The sequence below is a fragment of the Salmo trutta genome, chromosome 39, assembly GCF_901001165.1.
Source record: "Salmo trutta chromosome 39, fSalTru1.1, whole genome shotgun sequence".
NCBI lineage: Eukaryota > Metazoa > Chordata > Actinopteri > Salmoniformes > Salmonidae > Salmo > Salmo trutta.
Genome location: NC_042995.1, coordinates 17478915 through 17498275, shown reverse-complemented (window position 1 = coordinate 17498275; position 19361 = coordinate 17478915). Strand labels below are relative to the sequence as shown.

The 19361-nt window shown below is 43.1% G+C and overlaps 1 protein-coding gene across 3 annotated transcripts; it reads left to right on the top strand.

Annotated features, from left to right (window-relative positions):
* The first annotated feature begins 2504 nt into the window (after positions 1-2504).
* On the top strand, positions 2505-19339 carry LOC115179771 (integrin beta-6). Of its 3 annotated transcripts, none has more exons than XM_029741524.1 (16): positions 2505-2643; positions 5867-5942; positions 6411-6490; positions 7529-7727; positions 8038-8284; positions 8794-8959; positions 9176-9337; positions 9626-9721; positions 10018-10107; positions 11367-11501; positions 11655-12072; positions 12290-12512; positions 16331-16428; positions 17316-17432; positions 18218-18384; positions 18483-19339. In XM_029741524.1, exons 2-16 carry the CDS (start codon positions 5885-5887, stop codon positions 18585-18587), a joined length of 2361 nt encoding a protein of 786 aa, XP_029597384.1. In that variant the 5' UTR covers positions 2505-2643; positions 5867-5884; the 3' UTR covers positions 18588-19339. The 3 variants fall into 3 exon arrangements, with proteins under 3 accessions (XP_029597384.1, XP_029597385.1, XP_029597383.1); XM_029741525.1 differs by lacking the exon at positions 2505-2643 and adding an exon at positions 4453-4760; XM_029741523.1 differs by lacking the exon at positions 2505-2643 and adding an exon at positions 5546-5713.
* Positions 19340-19361: the final 22 nt, after the last annotated feature.

Genomic DNA, 19361 nt, shown 5'->3' with positions numbered 1-19361 from the left:
GCTGTATCACCGCCTGGTACGGCAACTGCACCGCCCGCAACCGCAGGGCTCTCCAGATGGTGTTGTGGTCTGCACAATGCATCACCGGGGGCACACTGCCTGCCCTCCAGGACACCTACAGCACCCGATGTCACAGGAAGGCCAAAAAGATCATCAAGGACATCAACCACCTGAGCCACGGCCTGTTCACCTCGCTATCATCCAGAAGGCGAGATCAGTACAGGTGCATTAAAGCTGGGACCGAGAGAATGTCAAGGCTATCAGACTGTTAAATATGAATCACTAGGCAGCCTCCACCCAGTACTCTTTTCAGAACTTAGTCACTATCACTAGCCGGCTACCACCCGGTTCCTCAACCCTGTACCTTGGAGGCTGCTACCCTGTAGACATGGAATCACTGATCACTTTAGTAATGGAACACTGGCCACTTTAATAATGTTTACATCATGTTTTAGTCTGCTAAATGACTTAAATGTAAATGTACTCATTTCATATGTATATACTGTATTCTACTGTATTCTAGTCAATGCCACTCCAACATTGCTTGTCCTAATATTTATATATTTCTCAATTCCATTATTTCACTTTGAGACTTGTGTGTACTGTTGTGAATTGTTAGATACTACTGCACTGCATGTCGCTACCACCGCAATAACGTCTGCTAAATATGTGACCAATAAAATGTGATTTGATTTACATGAAGTACCTTCAATCAACAGCAGAGGGGGCTATTCATTCAAATTAGTAAGTATTTATTTAACTAGGCAAGCCAGTTAAAACCAAATTCTTATTTACAATGACAGCCTACAGGGGAACAGTGGATTAACTGCCTTGTTCAGGGGCAGAACAACAGATTTATACCTTGTCAACTGAGGGATTTGATCCAGCAACCTTTACGGTTACTGGCCCAATGCTCTAACCACTAGGTTGCCGCCCTGAAAGTAAATGTAGTAGATGTCTAAAATCATATACATAGAATAATATATCATTTCAGATTCCACTTTGTCATCGTTAGTACTGTCTTGATAAGAACTTGATGTATCAATGTACTTTCTAACCAGTGACGTATATAAACATAAGTATACAGTATATGTCCATGGCGCTAACCTTTTTGACACTATTTCTAGCATCCAGGGGGTTTCATGTAATGTATCCATTGTAATATCAGTGTCTTTTATGGGGCTTCTCTGTTAAAGCTAGCAGCTTACTTGAGCTGATGCCATAGACACAAAGGCACCATGTCCCATATATCTTACCAGTAAAGATCACCCACTCCCACACACACACGCTCCGGACACCACCCAGCCAGACTGTAATGCCAGGCATATGCTCCCCACGCCATGCAAGAAAATCGACCCTATGAACATAAGGAGCAAATGATGGAGGATTAGCACTCTCTTTCTCTGTCTCACCCCCCACCCCCCTTCTCGCTCTCTCGCTCTTTCTGATGTCTAATTCTCCACAGCTGAAGGCACATGGCGCTTTTCCCTAAAGTGGGGCCAAGGTCAGATTGGGGGTGCCTGTGCAGACATCGGGGGTGCAGACATTGAGAGGGTCTGTGGTATCTAGTGTCTTGACTCATTCACTCATTTCTGTTCAATGGTATTTTATAGGAAAGGGGCTGATTGACCTTTAAATAAACCTTTCTGGCACATGTCTTTATGGGGTCACAGTATAGCCTATGGATACATTTTACAATAGCAATGTAAAAAGCGACTAATGTGTTTTACTCGACGTAGTAGAGGGTAACTGCACCACATGGCAAAGAGTCAGCTTGATTAGCCTGGTAGCCATTTGGAACCAGAATGGTTACCACATTGACTTCTGGGAATAATGCCTTGCCTTAATGTGCAGTTTTACTTAACTGATCTGACTCTCATCCCTACGATGTACATCTGTCACCTTGTCCACCTCCTCTCTCTCTCTCGCTCTCTCTCTCTCGCTCTCTCTCTCGCTCTATCTCTCTCGCTCTATCTCTCTCGCTCTCTCTCTCGCTCTCTCTCTCGCTCTCTCTCCGTATCTCTTTTATACACACACACACATTCCAATCATACCACCATAGGGAAGGGATAACATTAATACACCGTCACTCCTTCCATCTCTGACCCTCCTCTGCACTTGTTTCAATTAACTCCCTGGGCTTGATATTCACTTCCAAACTCAAGACAGCAATATAAACAACAAATATTTGTGCTTTACATCTTGACACAAGTTCCCCACAGGGAGCTGTAGCCTACTGCGTCAACCAAGAGAGGGCAACACTGGCACATTTGGCCTGTCAGTCAATCTGGATCACTGCCACTCTGCTACCATCCCTCTCCAATGAAGGCGGCTGTTATTCGTATGTCTCAGACCCACCAGCAGTTGCTGCCATCAGTCATCAGCACCCCTCCACCCCCATCAGCCTGGGAGCATGGGCAGTGGGGAGGGTGAGAGGGACAGGCAGCGTCATGCTTCATAAAGCTGTCTGTTACTGTAGGTTTATAGTTACTCCTGCCCGGGGCTGCAGTTGGAACTGGATGTTTTCAGGGCCGGCGGCAGCGGCGGCGTCTCCCTGATTCCTCTCCCACCATTTTTCAGGCGGTGACAAGGACGCAGCGGCCCTTTGACAGGGCAGCATGGTACCAGAGGAGGCTCCTGTAGGTGAGTTGCCTCATTGCAGTGCCGACCGTTGTGATGTACTGTGTGTTGACATGGCCCGCCCGGCACACACACACACACACACACACACACACACACACACACACACACACACACACACACACACTGATATATCTGTGATATCATATCACACAGCAGTGCGTACAACCCGGAGCATTGTAAGGAATGACTAAGAGTAATGACTAGGATTCAGTTTCTTATGAATCCCTAAACTTGACAAAGCCAATATCATGTTCATGTCTCAACAACGGAAGTAGAGGTTGGAGTCTAGTTAGGAATGTTGGCAGGTTTTGTGTGGGAGAGTCTTCCTCCCCTCACAATGTGACTGATGGTGGGAATGAAACCTTGGGAAAGCAACAATGAAGATGAACAGAAGTTTTTTCTATTTCTCTCTGTATGGTTAGACATGACCATCTGACCCAAAGATTGGCTTATTGACATGCTGGAGAACACTTTTTTGGGACACTGGCTGGTTAGGTAGGATCATTTAATGAATGAATGCATATCTGGACTGGTTAGGTAGGACAATTTAATGAAAGAATGGACATGGTAAAGTAGGACTATTAAGTAGGACAATTAGGTTGGACAATTTAATGAGTTAATGGATATCTAAGCTGGATAGGTAGAACAATTAGGTAGGACAATTAGGTAGGACAATTAGGTAGGACAATTAGGTAGAACAATTAGGTAGGACAATTAGGTAGGACAATTAGGTAGGATAATTAGGTAGGACAATTAGGTAGGATAATTATGTAGGACAATTAGGTAGGATAATTAGGTAGGACAATTAGGTAGGACAATTAGGTAGCATAATTAGGTAGGACAATTGAATGAATGAATGGATAGCTGAGTTGTCAGATAGCAACAGATCATATTTTAAAAGGTTTTAAAGATGTTTATGGGTGGCCTGTGTACTTTCTATGAACCGCTGTGGCACAACTGTACAAACGTTTGTCCTCTAGTCAGATAGAGAATGGAGGGAGCCGCAAAGTGGCAGAGGACAAGTGCTGTCATTCCACTGGGATGACAGGGGGAATGACAGACAGCTGGGTGCCTCTGGGGGTGGAGGAGGAGAGGAGAAAGGATGACGGTGGTGGAAGACTGGAGAGAAGACAAGTAGAGTAGAGATTATAATGGAAGAATCATATGGAGAGATGAGTAAATATGAGAGGAGAAGTGGAGAAGGGAGCAGAGGAGAGGGAGATAGTAACAGAGGAGGAGAGGAGGGGGTTTGGAGTAACAGATGAGGGGCTTACTGCGATTCAGAGGGGTGTGATACTGCTTTAGTAGGATATTCCGTCTGGAACGGACGAGCTGAGAAATCCACACTGCAGCTGTCAATTGTTCACCACCTACACACACTGCCTGTTAAGACACACACTCCATGTGCTACGCACACACACATTCACCACCCATTCACTCACAGGTCACACACACAAACACACACACATATTCACACACATATTCACACACACACACACACACACACACACACACACACACACACACACACACACACACACACACACACACACACACACACACACACACACACACATATAAACTTATGAGTATATTTGTATTGAGCAATACACTACTTTTCAAAAGAGCCCGAGACGTAGTTTTTGTCCCTACTGTTAATCATTAAATCAAAAGTAACCCTTGAGATATGCACATTTCTGAGGGGTTGGTCGTATTAAATATTAACATATTTTTTTCAGTTGCAGTATCTCGTCTGGGTAATTCAGGGGTTATCTCGTCTGGGTAATTCAGGGGTAATAACTTATGGTCTGGCACGTCTGGACAGTTGGTTGTCCCTATAAACAATGGTTATCACGTTGGCCTACACCCACCTTTATACACAGCTCAACAATGGACCCAGTCACATTGCTTTATGGGTAAATACAACATAGAATAGAGTATGATGTTAAAGCCAATAAACAACAATTGATGGAGACCTGTTATAGTGCACAAATGCTACAGACAAGCACAATGTGTGCCACGATGTAATACATTTCAAGGACAAGGCAGTGAAGAAATGGTTTAACATATAATGCAACACATCGACGGACAGGCAGTCATGACCCACTGAACTATGGGTAAGTGTTCTGTTGCATATCCTGGAAGTTCGAAAGTATGATGTTTTACAACTGCGGGGATTTGACTTGATGAAGTTCATTTGGTCCTGTGTGGCTCAGTCGGTAGAGAATTGTGCTTGCAATGCCAAAGGTTGTAAGTATGATTCCCGCTGGAACGGCCATATGTAAAACGTATGCACGCATGACTACAAGTCGCTTTGTATAACAGTGTCTGCTAAATGGCAAATATTATATCAATTTGTGATCACTAGGGAATAGGGCTACTGGCCTAGGGATTAATCAGGTTGCCATTATAGGTCATAAGGCATTAATACAAGTGAATTACCCATGTATAAGCATAAGTCAATTTACACACCTTACAAATACTATGGCCTTCGTAACTGCATCAATACTCATATTCAAAGTTTCAACACTAGCCTATATGTTTTGCAGTGAATCAGAGGTCCAGTAAAGAGGGAATTATTTCTGTCATGGCCGATTTAAAATGAAGAATGGTCAGTCCTAGGACACATAAAGGCAGAATGAAACATGCTATTTCCCCATTTTTAAACAACATTTCAAAGTTATTCATTTGTGTGTACAAATAGTTACATGGATTTGATCATTCATCCCACAACCTGCACTTCAATATTTGTTATAACAGTTTGAGATTGCAGGCTTACAAAATAACATTGATTTAAAAACAAATATATATATATATGTAAAAATACAAGTTCATCTCTGTTATATTTCGATTATCAAATAATCTTCCATTGAAATAAAACCCAGTTCAATGTACCGGTTGTCAGGCCTCACTTCGCCGCTCATAGCTCACGTCCGCACACTCACTTCTCACCTACTCTCTCTCTGTAGTCCCGTTCCGTTTATGTTCTCACCTGTACGGAAGTGAACATAATAGGCTGGGCAGGTAAGAATGTCTGTACCACGCAGGCACTCAACGTCTTTCCTGCCAGGTAAGAAAGACGGCGCATTCTCTTGTTGTTTAGCCTAGACAGTGATACCAAGAGAAGCTGACTAAGGCTGGAAATACCTATTTGTTTTGTTACTTTTACTCTACATATTTAGAGCGCCAGAGAATGTTTTGTTGTTCTTTCATATCCCTATAGAAGTAACCGCGAGGACCAATGGGGATTGCTGTACTTCTGGTCCTGATTCTTCGGCATTGGATCAACAACGTGGAGGGTAAGACTAGAGATCGGATCAAATGGATTTCATTAAATAACTTCAGTAACTTCTCCTTTCAAGATCACATGTAACTGCAGTATATCCAGATTTTTCCCTGGATTATAATAGCTTTATTATACTTTTATAAAGGTAAATATTCAACGTCATACATGAATGCAATGTATTGATTACATTTAAATTCGTTTATTTGATCCGGTGGTTTATATATACAAATATTTATTTATAAATCCCCCCCACACACACACAATTATTATTGTGATTTATCATGATAACATAACCTATCATTTGCTCTAGTTATTCATGCGCAAATTAACCAGGCGCATCACAAAGACAGAGGCACTAAAAAAAATCACTGATATACTATAGTATTACATGCCAGGCAGCAGTGCCGTGAGAAAATGTAGCCAGTGCTAGACAGGGCTGACCACTTCTGTATTCTATATTCTCCGTGTGGTGTCCATGTAGGAACATGTTCGGTTGGCAGCGCAGTGACTTGTGACGAGTGTCTCCAGCTGGGTCCCCACTGTGCATGGTGCACACAAGAGGTAGGCTCTACATCTCGGGCAGGGGAACTATTACATTCAGCCGTGGGCCGATTTTTCCTTGAGCGGATGGTCGGGGGGCCGGATTATAGTTAGAAATAAATTGACCGTAAGAGTTCCAAACAGATAAAATATTTGACAAAAACAGAATAATTTCAAACTTGAATTACATTGGGATACGATCACATATGCCTCTCTATTTATGCGTGGGAATACTAGGGAACAAGTTCCTGACTAAAAATAACTTTGACTCATTTCCTGCTGATTTTACAGTCTTTTATGTCCAAGAACGAAATGTATATAAAAATATATAAAACTATATATCTATATTTTGCACAGAACTTTGGGGGCCATATAAAATCACTGCCTATTGAGGAACGCTGATCTAGGTGTCAGTGTCAGTTTATGTGGAGGTGAGGATCGAGTCAAGCGCAGGACACAGAACTGAGTAAAATAACGTACTTTACTCTCGAAGAAACTCATAAATCAAAATCCACGCGGGGATAAATAATCCTGACACAAAACAACTAAAACGATGACAAGCAGACGATCACGCACAAAACATAATGAGAACCGGAGGGTTAAATCGGGAAAATAATCAGAAACGAGATGGGAACCAGGTGTGAACAATCAAGACAAAACAAATGGAAAAAGAAACGTGGATCGGTGGTCGCTAGAAAGCCGGTGACGATCGCCAACTTCGGCGGAAGTCGTGACAATAGGGCATAACATTGTTGCAAGTCCAGTAAGAAAACGTGTCATGAATTCATAAATGTGTAACTAGCCTAACTTAAAATGGAATACTGATATGACAGGTTGTTGACGGAGCAAATTGCAGTGCAGAGTCAAAAAAATATTGTTAAATGATTTAATGATGACAATATTTGTAAATGATCTTCAGAAGTCCTACCTTTAAGTTAGTACTATAGTATGAATATAACTATTGACTGATGAAACACCAATAAAATATGTTAAGAGTCTCTGTGTCAGGTTGGTTGTAAATGTGGGAGTAAAACCTTGTGGTGTTTTTAAACCTCTCAGAATTTCACAGACTGGTTTTTAATTAGTGAGCGATGTGACACGACGTACGTCCTCCTAGAGAGGGGCTGTCCCCAGGACCTGGTAGAATTCCCAGTGACCAACTTCGAGGTCCACAAGGACCAGCCTCTCGGGAGGAAGACGGGGAATACCAACAGCACACAGATATCACCACAGAAGATGGCCCTCAAACTCAGAACTGGTAAACCCTTATTTATACAGTTACTGATGGAGACCTGGGGCAGTCGCCGTGTCCATTATTTATACAGCCATTGGGTACACTGCTCACTGCTCACACTCTGTGTACATGTTGGCCTGGTGGTGATTTGAAGTTGATTTAGTAACTATTTTTGATGAATGAAGGATGTTTAATGAATATTTTCACACAATTTTTCACATAAAGATAATAATATGAATAGAATTTCTCACTAGCATGGTCATCCCTTGAACTGAACGCAGCCCAGAGAGAGAGACAGAAAACACTCTATTCTATTTGTTATTTTTTCGTTCAGGCAGTGAGGTGACCTTCCAGATCAGTGTGCAGCAGACAGAGGACTACCCTGTAGACATCTACTACCTGATGGACCTCTCAGCCTCCATGATTGACGACCTGGAGATGATTAAAGACTTGGGCTCCACCCTGTCCAAAGAGATGGCAAAGCTCACCAGTAAATTCAGACTTGGATTTGGGTCCTTCGTTGAGAAACCAGTCCTCCCGTTCATTAAGATCACGCCTGGAGAGCTGGAGAACCCTTGTAGGTAGGGTACAGTATGGTTGTGAGAAATTCAATGAAAACCATTTGTAACACTATGGTTGAAGTACAAATGAAGACCACTTTATTTATATAATAATATAACATATGTATTTAGCAGACACTTTTATCCAAAGCGACTTACAGTTATGCGTACATATTTATGGGTGGTCCCGGGAATCAAACCCCACTACCCTGGCGTTACAAGGGCCATACTCTACCAACTAAGCTACAAAGGACCATCTTTCTGTGGAAGAGACAGATTTTCTCACTAAAGAAGCTCAGTAAACGACACAATGTTTTTGTGTATGTTTATAACAAGCTTACTTGTTTTAAGTAATAGTAATAACTAGTAATAATTAATTAGTTAAACAGTGATGGAAATATTTGGCCCTCAAAGTCTTATCTGTAGACATGGAAAGTCATGGAAAGTTCTGTTGTTTTGAATTTGTCTTAGAGTGGGAACCCTGGTCATAGATGTAATACGCTATGTTTCTCTATGGTATTCCCATGCAGGAGTGTGGATGAGAGCTGTCTGCCGACGTTTGGATACAAACACGTCCTACCCCTCACCAGCAGCACAGAGAAGTTCAACAATATCATCACCAACCAGCGTGTGTCTGCCAACATCGACCTGCCGGAGTGCGGCTTCGATGCCATTATGCAGGCTGCTGTCTGTGGGGTAAGTGAGAGAGTCTGTGGTTCAGGTTTGATTTGATTTGTCCCCAACGATGGTACCCATTTTAACAGAATAGAATAGAGCTGAATAGAAAATGATACTGCACAATAGAATATAAGGGAATAGAATAGCTTTATTTTTCAAGGGAACTTCAGGTGTTCTTTGACAATGGACTATTGTATTCGTGCGGTATAATAATCTCTCATCTCTCCCTGTTAGGACAAGATAGGCTGGAGGAACGACTCCATGCGTCTGTTGGTGTTTGTGAGCGACGCCGACTCTCACTTTGGGATGGACAGCAAGATGTCAGGCATCGTCGTCCCTAACGACGGGGAGTGCCATCTGGACAGCAACAATGAATACTCTATGGCTGCCCATCTGGTAAGGGGACAGTCACATCCGATTCATTTATTATTTCTATGACTGGGGTTGTAGTACAAGGATTCACTGTTTATGATACTATAATATGGCTTTCATTCCTATCCATGGTGAAGGAGTGTCCCTTTACTGTAAAGACTACTGGCTCTTTGGGGTCTAGGCCGCGTGACTGTAAAGTACTTTTTATTACTGTTGATGTTAAAAGGACTTTAGAAATACATGTAATTGGTTCATTCATTGGGATGAAATACGATGGTCTGAGGTTTTAAAATACTGACTTTGTCCATCCAGGAATACCCAACTCTGGGACAGCTGATGGATAAACTGGTGGACAACAATATCCTGCTTATATTCGCTGTGACGGAAAATCAGAAACACAACTACGAGGTGAGAACTTCTCCTTCTCCCTCCATTGTCCTTTTCCCAACAGCGACGTGACGTTTACCCGTCAGAAAACACCGGGTTGAAACGAGGTATGCGGTAAGCATGGAGAAGGAACATGCATCTCTGTGTATCGTTGAGGTTATCATGTTTGAATCGCTGGGTGCTCTCAGTGGGCGTGTTGGAACTAGCGCTCTCTTCTTCCTGTTTTGGGTAGAACTTGTTTCCCTATGATGTTGCTGTGACTGGTCGACCGACCTACATGAATAGTAACCGTGTGTCTGTTGTGTGTTTTATCACAGAACTATGCAAATTTCATACCTGGTGCCACGGTGGGGGTTCTGGAATCAGATTCAAGGAACATCCTGGAACTGATTGTGACGGCGTATAAAGTAAGAGTCCGATTCTGTCGCTGTGAGTGTACAGTGTGTTAGTTAGCAGGATTATTGAGACTCGCTGAGTACATGGCCGTAGTGACCTCTGACTAGCTGCCTCGGCTTAGATTTTTCCTTTCTGTTTATCTCTTCTCTCTCTTACTCCTCTCCCCGCCCCCCCTCTCCCTTCCCCCTCTCATCCCTGTCGCTCCGTTCCTTCCCCCCTCTGTGTGCGTTGAGGGTGATGAGAGCAGACCCACAGCTTCTAATCATTTCATCAGACACTTCCTGAACAGCCTACCATAGCCAAGTCACATCTAGCTATGCCAAGGGGCTTCACTGAGAGATTTATTCAATACCGAGCTAATGGCAAGCGCTTAGCATCTAGAATCTAGCATAATGTACAGGACATACTTTATGTGGAAGCTATTAAGAGGTTAGCCACATTACCAATGTAGCTTATTTTGGGGATAACTAGATATTGATTTAGTGCTCGTCATAGTACACTGTACCGTGAGTACTGCTCCAGCTGTGTCCCAGCTCAAGCTTTTCTCTCAAGCATCACACAGACCACATCTTCCCCGAAGGCCTGGAGGAACTGAAACGATAAAAATGTCAAGTACTCTGTCAACACTGTGTTTACTAAGAGAAAGAGTCCTAAGAGTCATATCTACCTCACTGTACCCTGTGGTGATTGGCTACTAACACCTGGGATACCTGGGAGCTTGACGGAATACCTGGGAAGTGACTGGGATCATGACTCACACCACTCAGAGAAAGGGACTTACCTATATAGTGGAAGACTAAAAATGGATAGGCCCAGCTGGGTAAACCTTAGCAGTGTTGGAACATACACGTAGCCTTAGAAAGGGAGTAATATGTCAGTGGTTGCAGAAGCTTGTAATGGTTCCCTTTCTCTCTCTCTCTCTCTCTCTCTCTCTCTCTCTCACACTCTCACTCACTCTCTCACTCTCTCACTCACTCACTCACTCACTCACTCTCACTCTCTCTCTCTCTCTCACCCTCTCACTCACTCTCTCACTCACTTACTCTCTCACTCACTCACTCTCTCACTCACTCACTCACTCACTCACTCACTCACTCACTCACTCTCTCACTCACTCACTCTCTCACTCACTCACTCACTCTCTCACTCACTCACTCTCTCACTCACTCACACACACACTCACACACTCACGCGCACACAGACACACACAGACACACACAGGACTAGGACCTGACCATGGCCCTGTTATAGGTTACCTTTGTGTTTCCAGGAGCTGCGGTCTGAGATAGAGCTGGAGGTACTAGGAGACACAGAGGATCTACAGATCTCCTTCACAGCGATCTGTCAGGATGGGACGGTACTACCTGGACAGAAACAATGCTCCAACGTCAAAGCTGGAGACACGGTTTGTTCCTATTTTGCTGGTCAGTTGGTCAGTGATGTTCAAGAACAATATTCCTCTATTTTCCTCTTGTCGTAACAAGTTTCCAACTGACTATACAGCCACTTGAATGCATGTATGCTATAACATTCACCCTTCAATCTCTGTGATTCCCAGGTCTCCTTCAATGTCACGGTAGAACTCTCTGAGTGTCTCGACGGTCCCCAGCGTTTCCTCATCAAACCGGTGGGCTTTCAGGACCCCCTGGAGATAGATCTGGAGTCCCTGTGCTCCTGTGCCTGTCACCAGACCCCCGAGCCCAACAGCAGCCACTGCAGCCTGGGCCGTGGATCTCTGGAGTGTGGCTCCTGTCTGTGTGATCCCGGGTACATGGGTTCCAAGTGTGAGTGTACGGAGGAGAGCGTCCAGAGCAGTAACTGCAAGGCCAGTGGCGCTCCGGAGTCCTGTAGCGGGCAAGGGGAGTGTTACTGCGGCCAGTGTGTGTGTCACCCGTCTAGTTTCGGACGCGTCTACGGGGCCTACTGCGAGTGTGACGACTTCTCGTGTGTGAGGTTCCGAGGGGTCCTCTGTGGAGGTGTGTACGTACGGTCTAAACACAGACTTTCATGACGAGCATTGTGGTTTCACCTCTTCCTCTTTTGATGAAAACAGACAATGTTCTGACATCACAGTGACACAGTAATATAACATATGACCTTAGAATATTGCAGCAGGATATACTGTTGTTACTTTCTTCCGTGCTAATGTGTGTGTGTGTGTGTGTGTGTGTGTGTGTGTGTGTGTGTGTGTAGGTCACGGAGACTGTGACTGCGGCGAGTGTGTGTGTCAGAGCGGCTGGACGGGGGAGTACTGTAACTGCAGCAGCAGCAAGGACACGTGTGTGTCGGAGGACGGAGCGCTGTGCAGCGGACGGGGGAAGTGTGTGTGCGGGAAGTGTGTGTGTTCCATGCCCGGAGCCTCTGGAGACACCTGTGAAAGGTGCCCTACCTGTGGAGACTCCTGTAGCTCTGCTAGGTAAGAAGAACACACGCCTGTCCAGTTTCCGAATGTCACATACAGTTGAAGTCGGAAGTTTACGTACACCTCAGCCAAATACATTTAAACTCAGTTTTTCACAATTCCTGACATTTAATCCTTGTAAAAATTCCCTGTCTTAGGTCAGTTAAGATCACCACTTTATTTTAAGAATGTGAAATGTCAGAATAATAGCAGAGAGAATGATTTATTTCCCAGTGGGTTAGAAGTTTACGTACACTCAATTAGTATTTGGTAGCATTGCCTTTAAATTGTATAACTTGGGTCAAACGTTTCGGGTAGCCTTCCACAAGGTTCCCACAATAAGTTGGGTGAATTTTGGCCCATTCCTCCTGACAGAGCTGGTGTAAGTGAGTCAGGTTTGTAGGCCTCCTTGCTCGCACACACTTTTTCAGTTCTGCCCACACATTTTCTATACGATTGAGGTCAGGGCTTTGTTATGGCCACTCCAATACCTTAACTTTGTTGTCCTTAAGCCATTTTGCCACAACTTTGGAAGTATGCTTGGGGTCATTGTCCATTTGGAAGACCCATTTGCGACCAAGCTTTAACTTCCTGACTGATGTCTTGAGATGTTGCTTCATTATATCCACATAATTGTCCTTCCTCATGATGCCATCTATTTTGTGAAGTGCACCAGTCCCTCCTGCAGCAAAGCACCCCCGCAACATGCTGCCACCCCCGTGCTTCACGGTTGGGATGGTGTCCTTTGGCTTGCAAGCATCCCCCTTTATTCTCCAAACATAAGGATGGTCATTATGGCCAAACAGTTCTATTTTTGTTTCATCAGACCAGAGGACTTTTCTACAAAAAGTACGATCTTTGTCCCCATGCTGTAGTCTAGCTTTTTTATGGCAGTTTGGGAGCAGTTGCTTCTTCCTTGCTGAGCGGCCTTTCAGGTTATGTCGATATGGGACTCGTTTTACTGTGGATATAGATACTTTTGTACCTGTTTCCTCCAGCATCTTCACAAGGTCCTTTGCTGTTGTTCTGGGATTGATTTGCACTTTTCGCACCAAAGTACGTTCATCTCTAGGAGACAGAATGAGTCTCCTTCCTGAGCGGTATGATGGCTTCGTGGTACCATGGTGTTTATACTTGCGTACTCTTGTTTGTACAGATAAACGTGGTACCTTCAGGCGTTTGGAAATTGCTCCCAAGGATGAACCAGACTTGTGGAGGTCTACAATTTGTTGGGCTGATTTCTTTTGATTTTCCCATGATGTCAAGCAAAGAGGCACTGAGTTTGAAGGTAGGCCTTGAAATACATCCACAGGTACACCTCCAATTGACTCAAATGATGTCAATTAGCCTATCAGAAGCTTATAAAGCCATGACATCATTTTCTGGAAGATTATAAGTGAAATCATTTACAGACAGATTATAAGTGAAATAATCGGTCTGTAAACAATTGTTGGAAAAATTACTTGTGTCATCCACAAAGTAGATGTCCTAACCGACTTTCCAAAACTATAGTTTGTTAACAAGAAATTTGTGGAGTGGTTGAAAAACGAGTTTTAATTAATTAGTTAATTATGACTCCAACCTAAGTGTATGTAAACTTCCGACTTCACCTGTATACAGCACCTTCAGAAACTATTCATGCCCCTTGATTTATTCCAATTTTTTTTGTGTTACAGCCTGAATTCAAAATGGATTAAATAAATACAAATTGTCACTCATCTACACACATTACCCCATAATGACAATGTGACAACCTGTTTTTAGACATTTCTGAAAATGTGTTGAAAATGAAATCCAGAAATAACTCATTTACGTAAGTATTCACATCCCTGAGTCATTACATGTTAGCATCACCTTTGGCAGTGATTACAGCTGTGAGTCTTTCTGGGTAAGTCTGTAAGAGCTTTGCATACCTGGATTGCACATAATTCTTAAAAAAATTATTCAAGCTCTGTCAAGTTGGTTGTTGATCATTGCTAGACAGCCATTTTCAAGTCTCGACAGATTTTCAAGCTGATTTAAGTAGAAACTGTAACTAGGCCATTCGGGATCATTCAATGTCGTCTTGGTAAACAACTCCAGTGTATATTTGGCCTTGTATTTTACGTTATTGTCCTGCTGAAAGGTGCATTTGTCTCCCAGTGTCTGTTGGAAAGCAGACTGAACCAGGTTTTCCTCTAGGATTTTTCCTGTGCTTAGCTTTATTCTGTTTATTTTTATCCCCCAAAACATTTCCCTAGTCCTTGCTGATGACAAGCATTCCCATAACATGATGCAGCCACCACCATGCTAATATGAAGACTAGTACTCAGTGATGTGTTGTGTTGGATTTGCCCCAAACATAACATTTTGTATTCAGGGCATAAAGTTAATTTCTTTGCCACATTTTTAACAATTTTACTTTAGTGCCTTATTACAAACAGGGTGCATGTTTAGGAATATTTGTATTCTGTACAGGCTTCCTTCTTTTCACTCTGTCAATTAGGTTAGTATTGTGGAGTAACTACAATGTTGTTGATCCATCCTCAGTTTTCTCCTATCACAGCCATTAAACTCTGTAACTGTTTTAAAGTCACCATTGGCCTCATGGTGAAATCCCTGAGCGGTTTCCTTCCTCTCTAGCAACTGAGTTAGGGAGGACGCCTGTATCTTTGTAGTGACTGGGTGTATTGCTACACCATCCAAAGGGTAATTAATAAGGCATTGGAAAACCTCCCTGGTCTTTGTGATTTAATCTGTGTTTGAAATTCACTGCTCGACTGAGGGACCATTCAGATAATTGTATGTGTGGGTTACAAAGATGAGATAGTCATTCAAAAATCATGTTAAACACTATTATTGCACACATAGTGAGTCCATTATGTGACTTGTTAAGCACATTTTTACTCCTGAACTTATTTAGACTTGCCGAAGCAAAGGGGTTGAATCCTTATTGATTCACAACATTTAAGCTTTTCATTTTGAATTAATTAGAACAATTCTGTAAAAAAATAATTCCACTTTGACATGATGGCATATTGTGTGTAGGCCAGTGACACAAAATTCAGAATGTGGAAAACCTCATGGGGTGTGAAGGCACTCTAGGCCGTCTGTTTCAGGAATGACAACAGCGACTGCAGACAGTACAGCAAACAAATATAGTACTAAAAGTGATGAGATGCCATCACTTATAGCAAATGTCTAGACCACACTGGCCCACATCCTGTGAAACCTTGTTCCTGTTCCACACTGGCCCACATCCTGTGAAACCTTGTTCCTGTTCCACACTAGCCCACATCGTGTGAAACCTTGTTCCTGTTCCACACTGGTCCACATCGTGTGAAACCTTGTTCCTGTTCCACACTAGCCCACATCGTGTGAAACCTGGGTCATGTTCAGCAGAAACTGTTTTGAGGTCCATTAAAAACAAATCAAGTTTACCTACAGTATTGCGAAGCCCTTTGCTTTTTATTTGACTAATTGATTCTTGCCGGTCTTTACTTTTTTTTTCTAGCCAGGTTTGTCGCCTCTTTTCAGTACTGGGATATAGTGTTCACCTCATCTTGTCTGAATTTGTCTGCTTGTTCCTGAGGGCATCAAAAGACTGCCAACAACAGTGCTGGAGTATTTCCTTTCTCCATTGTAAAGGACCTGTCACACACAGTCCATCTGACACCACCATTATGTGCTAGACTACACACACACACAGAGAGAGAGAGAGCAGCCTCGGGAACAAACTGAAATCTGGCCAAGGCTTCTTCTGTTCACTCTTTATCAGGGGACACAAACAACCCTCCTGTTAAGGCCAGCAGTCAACACGTGACAGATGTTGTGTGTGTGTGTGTGTTCCTCAGGACCTGTGTGGAGTGTCATCTACAAGCAGAAGACGAGGCCACAGAGGAGTGCGTCCAAAGGTGCAGCGTCCCTCACGTCTTCATCAATAATTCCACAGGTCAGTTACTCCTTCCTGCCTGTCTGTCTTTCTGTCTGAACCGTTTATAGACAAGAGTAGCCGAATCATGACTGATAAGATTCAAATGAATATTGTGAAGAGTGAAATGAGAGCTAGAGAGAGAGTGACAGCAGAAACAGCATTACACAGACCTGTCCAGATTGACCACTTGTTTTAATAAAATGTGTGATTGCTAGGCTTGATGCCGGACTATTTCTGCAACCAACAATGGTACATTGTTTCCTTGCCAACCCTGATGAAGAAGTTTCTGGGGGAACTTTCCCTTGTCTGGCCCTTTCTCTTCCCTGTTTAATATGATCACAACACGTTGTTGGTCCTGCGCGGGTACTAAACAGACTAGCATGTAAAGTTCCCCCATGGGTCAGAGATCTGGAGGTATGCTGGCCCGTCCTGCATCAAGTGTCTCCCTTTGCCCCTATCTTCACTCTCTCTTCAACCCTCTCCCTCTCCATCAGAACACTGTCTGGGTCCAGTGTTCACCTGACACTAGACAAAGGGGAACATATTATTTACCATGTCCTACAGACGGGGCTATTGTGGTGCTGGTTGAAAATACAAGGACCTGACTCTGAGGGTTTGTTCCTATAAAGGGGAGCTTATTTTGAACCCGCTCGCACTAATGCAAGCTGAGAGGTGTATCTGATCATCGCACCAGATCTTCAGGACTCAGATGTGAAATACAATGGTGTGACACACACACATTCACACAACAGAGATCTTGGCCTTTGATATGGGAATCATATTGGCAGCAGAGTAGAGAGGAGGGTATCCTCTTACGTCCTATTACAATGCAGAGGGAAGTTGATATGTGGCTTATTCATTCATCCCATCTTCATAGCTGTGTATGTGCCCACGTTCCTTTTCAGAATACGATGAGAGCCGGTCCACGCTGTGTACCCTAATGAGCGAGAACAACTGCTTCATCTCTTTCAGTGTGGTGGCTGGAGACATAGGGAGCACTGTGTATAATCTAAAGATGTACGGTAAGGTCAACGCCACACCTTGGGCCAGATTCACCAAAAGGTTTTTGAACGTCACTTAAAAGTACGAACAGTGAGAGAATGAAGGTGTTGTAAGCGAAGGAACGAGGCCAGAAGTTTAAGTGCAAGTAGACATTTATGGCGAATCATTTTATACAGTCCTTTCCAAAAGTAATGAATGCAACTAGTGAAGGGGCTTAGTGAATCTGACTGGGTCAATACATACAGTGAATCAGTTAACAGGCAGATGTGAAAATCTCAGTGGGAAACATTGGAAACAGAATGCCCAATAATCTGCTTCCACATTATATTTGTTATTACCTTTATTTAACTACACAAGTCAGTTAAGAACAAATTCTTATTTACAATGATGGCCTACACCGGGCAAACCCGGATGACACTGGGCCAATTGTGCACCGCACTATGGGACTCCAAATCACGGCCGGTTGTGATACAGCCTGGAATCGAACCAGGGTGTATGTAGTGACGCCTCAAGCGCTGACATGCAGTGCCTTAGACCGCTGCGCCACTCGGGAGCAAATGATGAGTCTGATCACTGTAATCATCAGACTCATCATGTGACCAATATAAAATATATATTCGTAACATTAGCATAAAAGTTCTCAATTTCTATCACAACCAGGGTAACGGTTACTGTAATGAATTCATCTCGCCAAATGTGCTAACAAAACGTTCTATTACAATTACATCTCGAAAAAGTGTCTCTGTGATGACTACGGAAGTAACTGTGTGTGTGTCTGTCTCTCTCTCTCTCTCCACCCCTCCAGACTGTCCTGAGCCCCCCAACATAGCTATGATAGTACTGGGGGTCTCTCTGTCCATCCTCACCATCGGCCTCATCCTGCTGGGGGTGTGGAAGCTGCTGATCTCGGTCCACGACCGCAATGAGATCGCCAAGTTTGAGGCCGAGAGGGCAAAGGCTAAATGGCAGTCGGTAAGATGGTGTCCTTGTCCTCATTTGCTCTGTCTAATGTCAATTGCTTTTAAATTCTTGTAGAATTGATTGTTAAACCGTGTTTTTTTCCCCCACAGGGTACAAACCCTCTGTTTAGAAGCTCGACATCAACGTTTAAAAATGTAACTTATAAAAGCGCAGGGGGACCAAAAGTTGATATTCATTCAATGGATGGCTACTGATGATGACATCAGTGTGTGTGTGTGTGTGTGTGCGTGTGCATGCGTGTGTGTGTGTGTGGTGTAAGGACAAATTGTAAACACCACAATGTACAACATTGTATCACTCCAAAAGGTCTGGATCTTCTTCAGGGATGCTATCTCATATCAGCAGACAGAAAATGGAATGTCTAGCTATGAATCATCTCTAAATGAAATGACTTTGATTTTGCTGCTCTTAAAGTTGTCTCTGGTACAAACACTCTGCTGAACTGAACACTGGATTTTCCCATTTAGATTGTTACAGATTTAGGATCTTAATTTGATCACCCCGTTGCAGGAGAACTTTCCTGCAATGCAGGAAATGTCAAAATTGTAGTGTATTTGAGGTTTAAAAAGGTTTCTGAAGTTTGTAATTTCTGCTTTGAAATTTCAGACTTGATTTTCCCTTATGGAAAATATGTAAACCTCTACAAAAATATCCAATATCCATGTGTAATTCACATCATTATTTACATTTCTGGTTGCTGCAGGATTATTTTCCTGCTGTAGCAAACTGGCTCAAATTAAGATCCTACATCTAAACTGAGTAGGCTTGATACTACTGCAATAATGTTTCATGTTTTTTGAGTTATGAATGTTTTGTTTTGGGATTTGAATCGAGGCTGAGCCTTGAATTATGTAATCTTCATTGGAATCATTTTGAGAAGAATAGTTGATTCACTTTAATGTATGGCGCAAAAATAAAGTTGAACTTTTCAGTTGTTGCCACATCATCATGTTCGTCATGTTTTGATT

Excerpts from the sequence above, each read along its gene's own strand:
- LOC115179771 (XM_029741524.1), top strand. The coding sequence starts at position 5,885 with ATGGGGATTGCTGTACTTCTGGTCCTGATTCTTCGGCATTGGATCAAC. Across the intron at positions 11,502-11,654 it reads ACGTCAAAGCTGGAGACACG|GTCTCCTTCAATGTCACGGT; the intron begins GTTTGTTCCTAT and ends TGTGATTCCCAG. Across the intron at positions 12,073-12,289 it reads CCGAGGGGTCCTCTGTGGAG|GTCACGGAGACTGTGACTGC; the intron begins GTGTGTACGTAC and ends GTGTGTGTGTAG.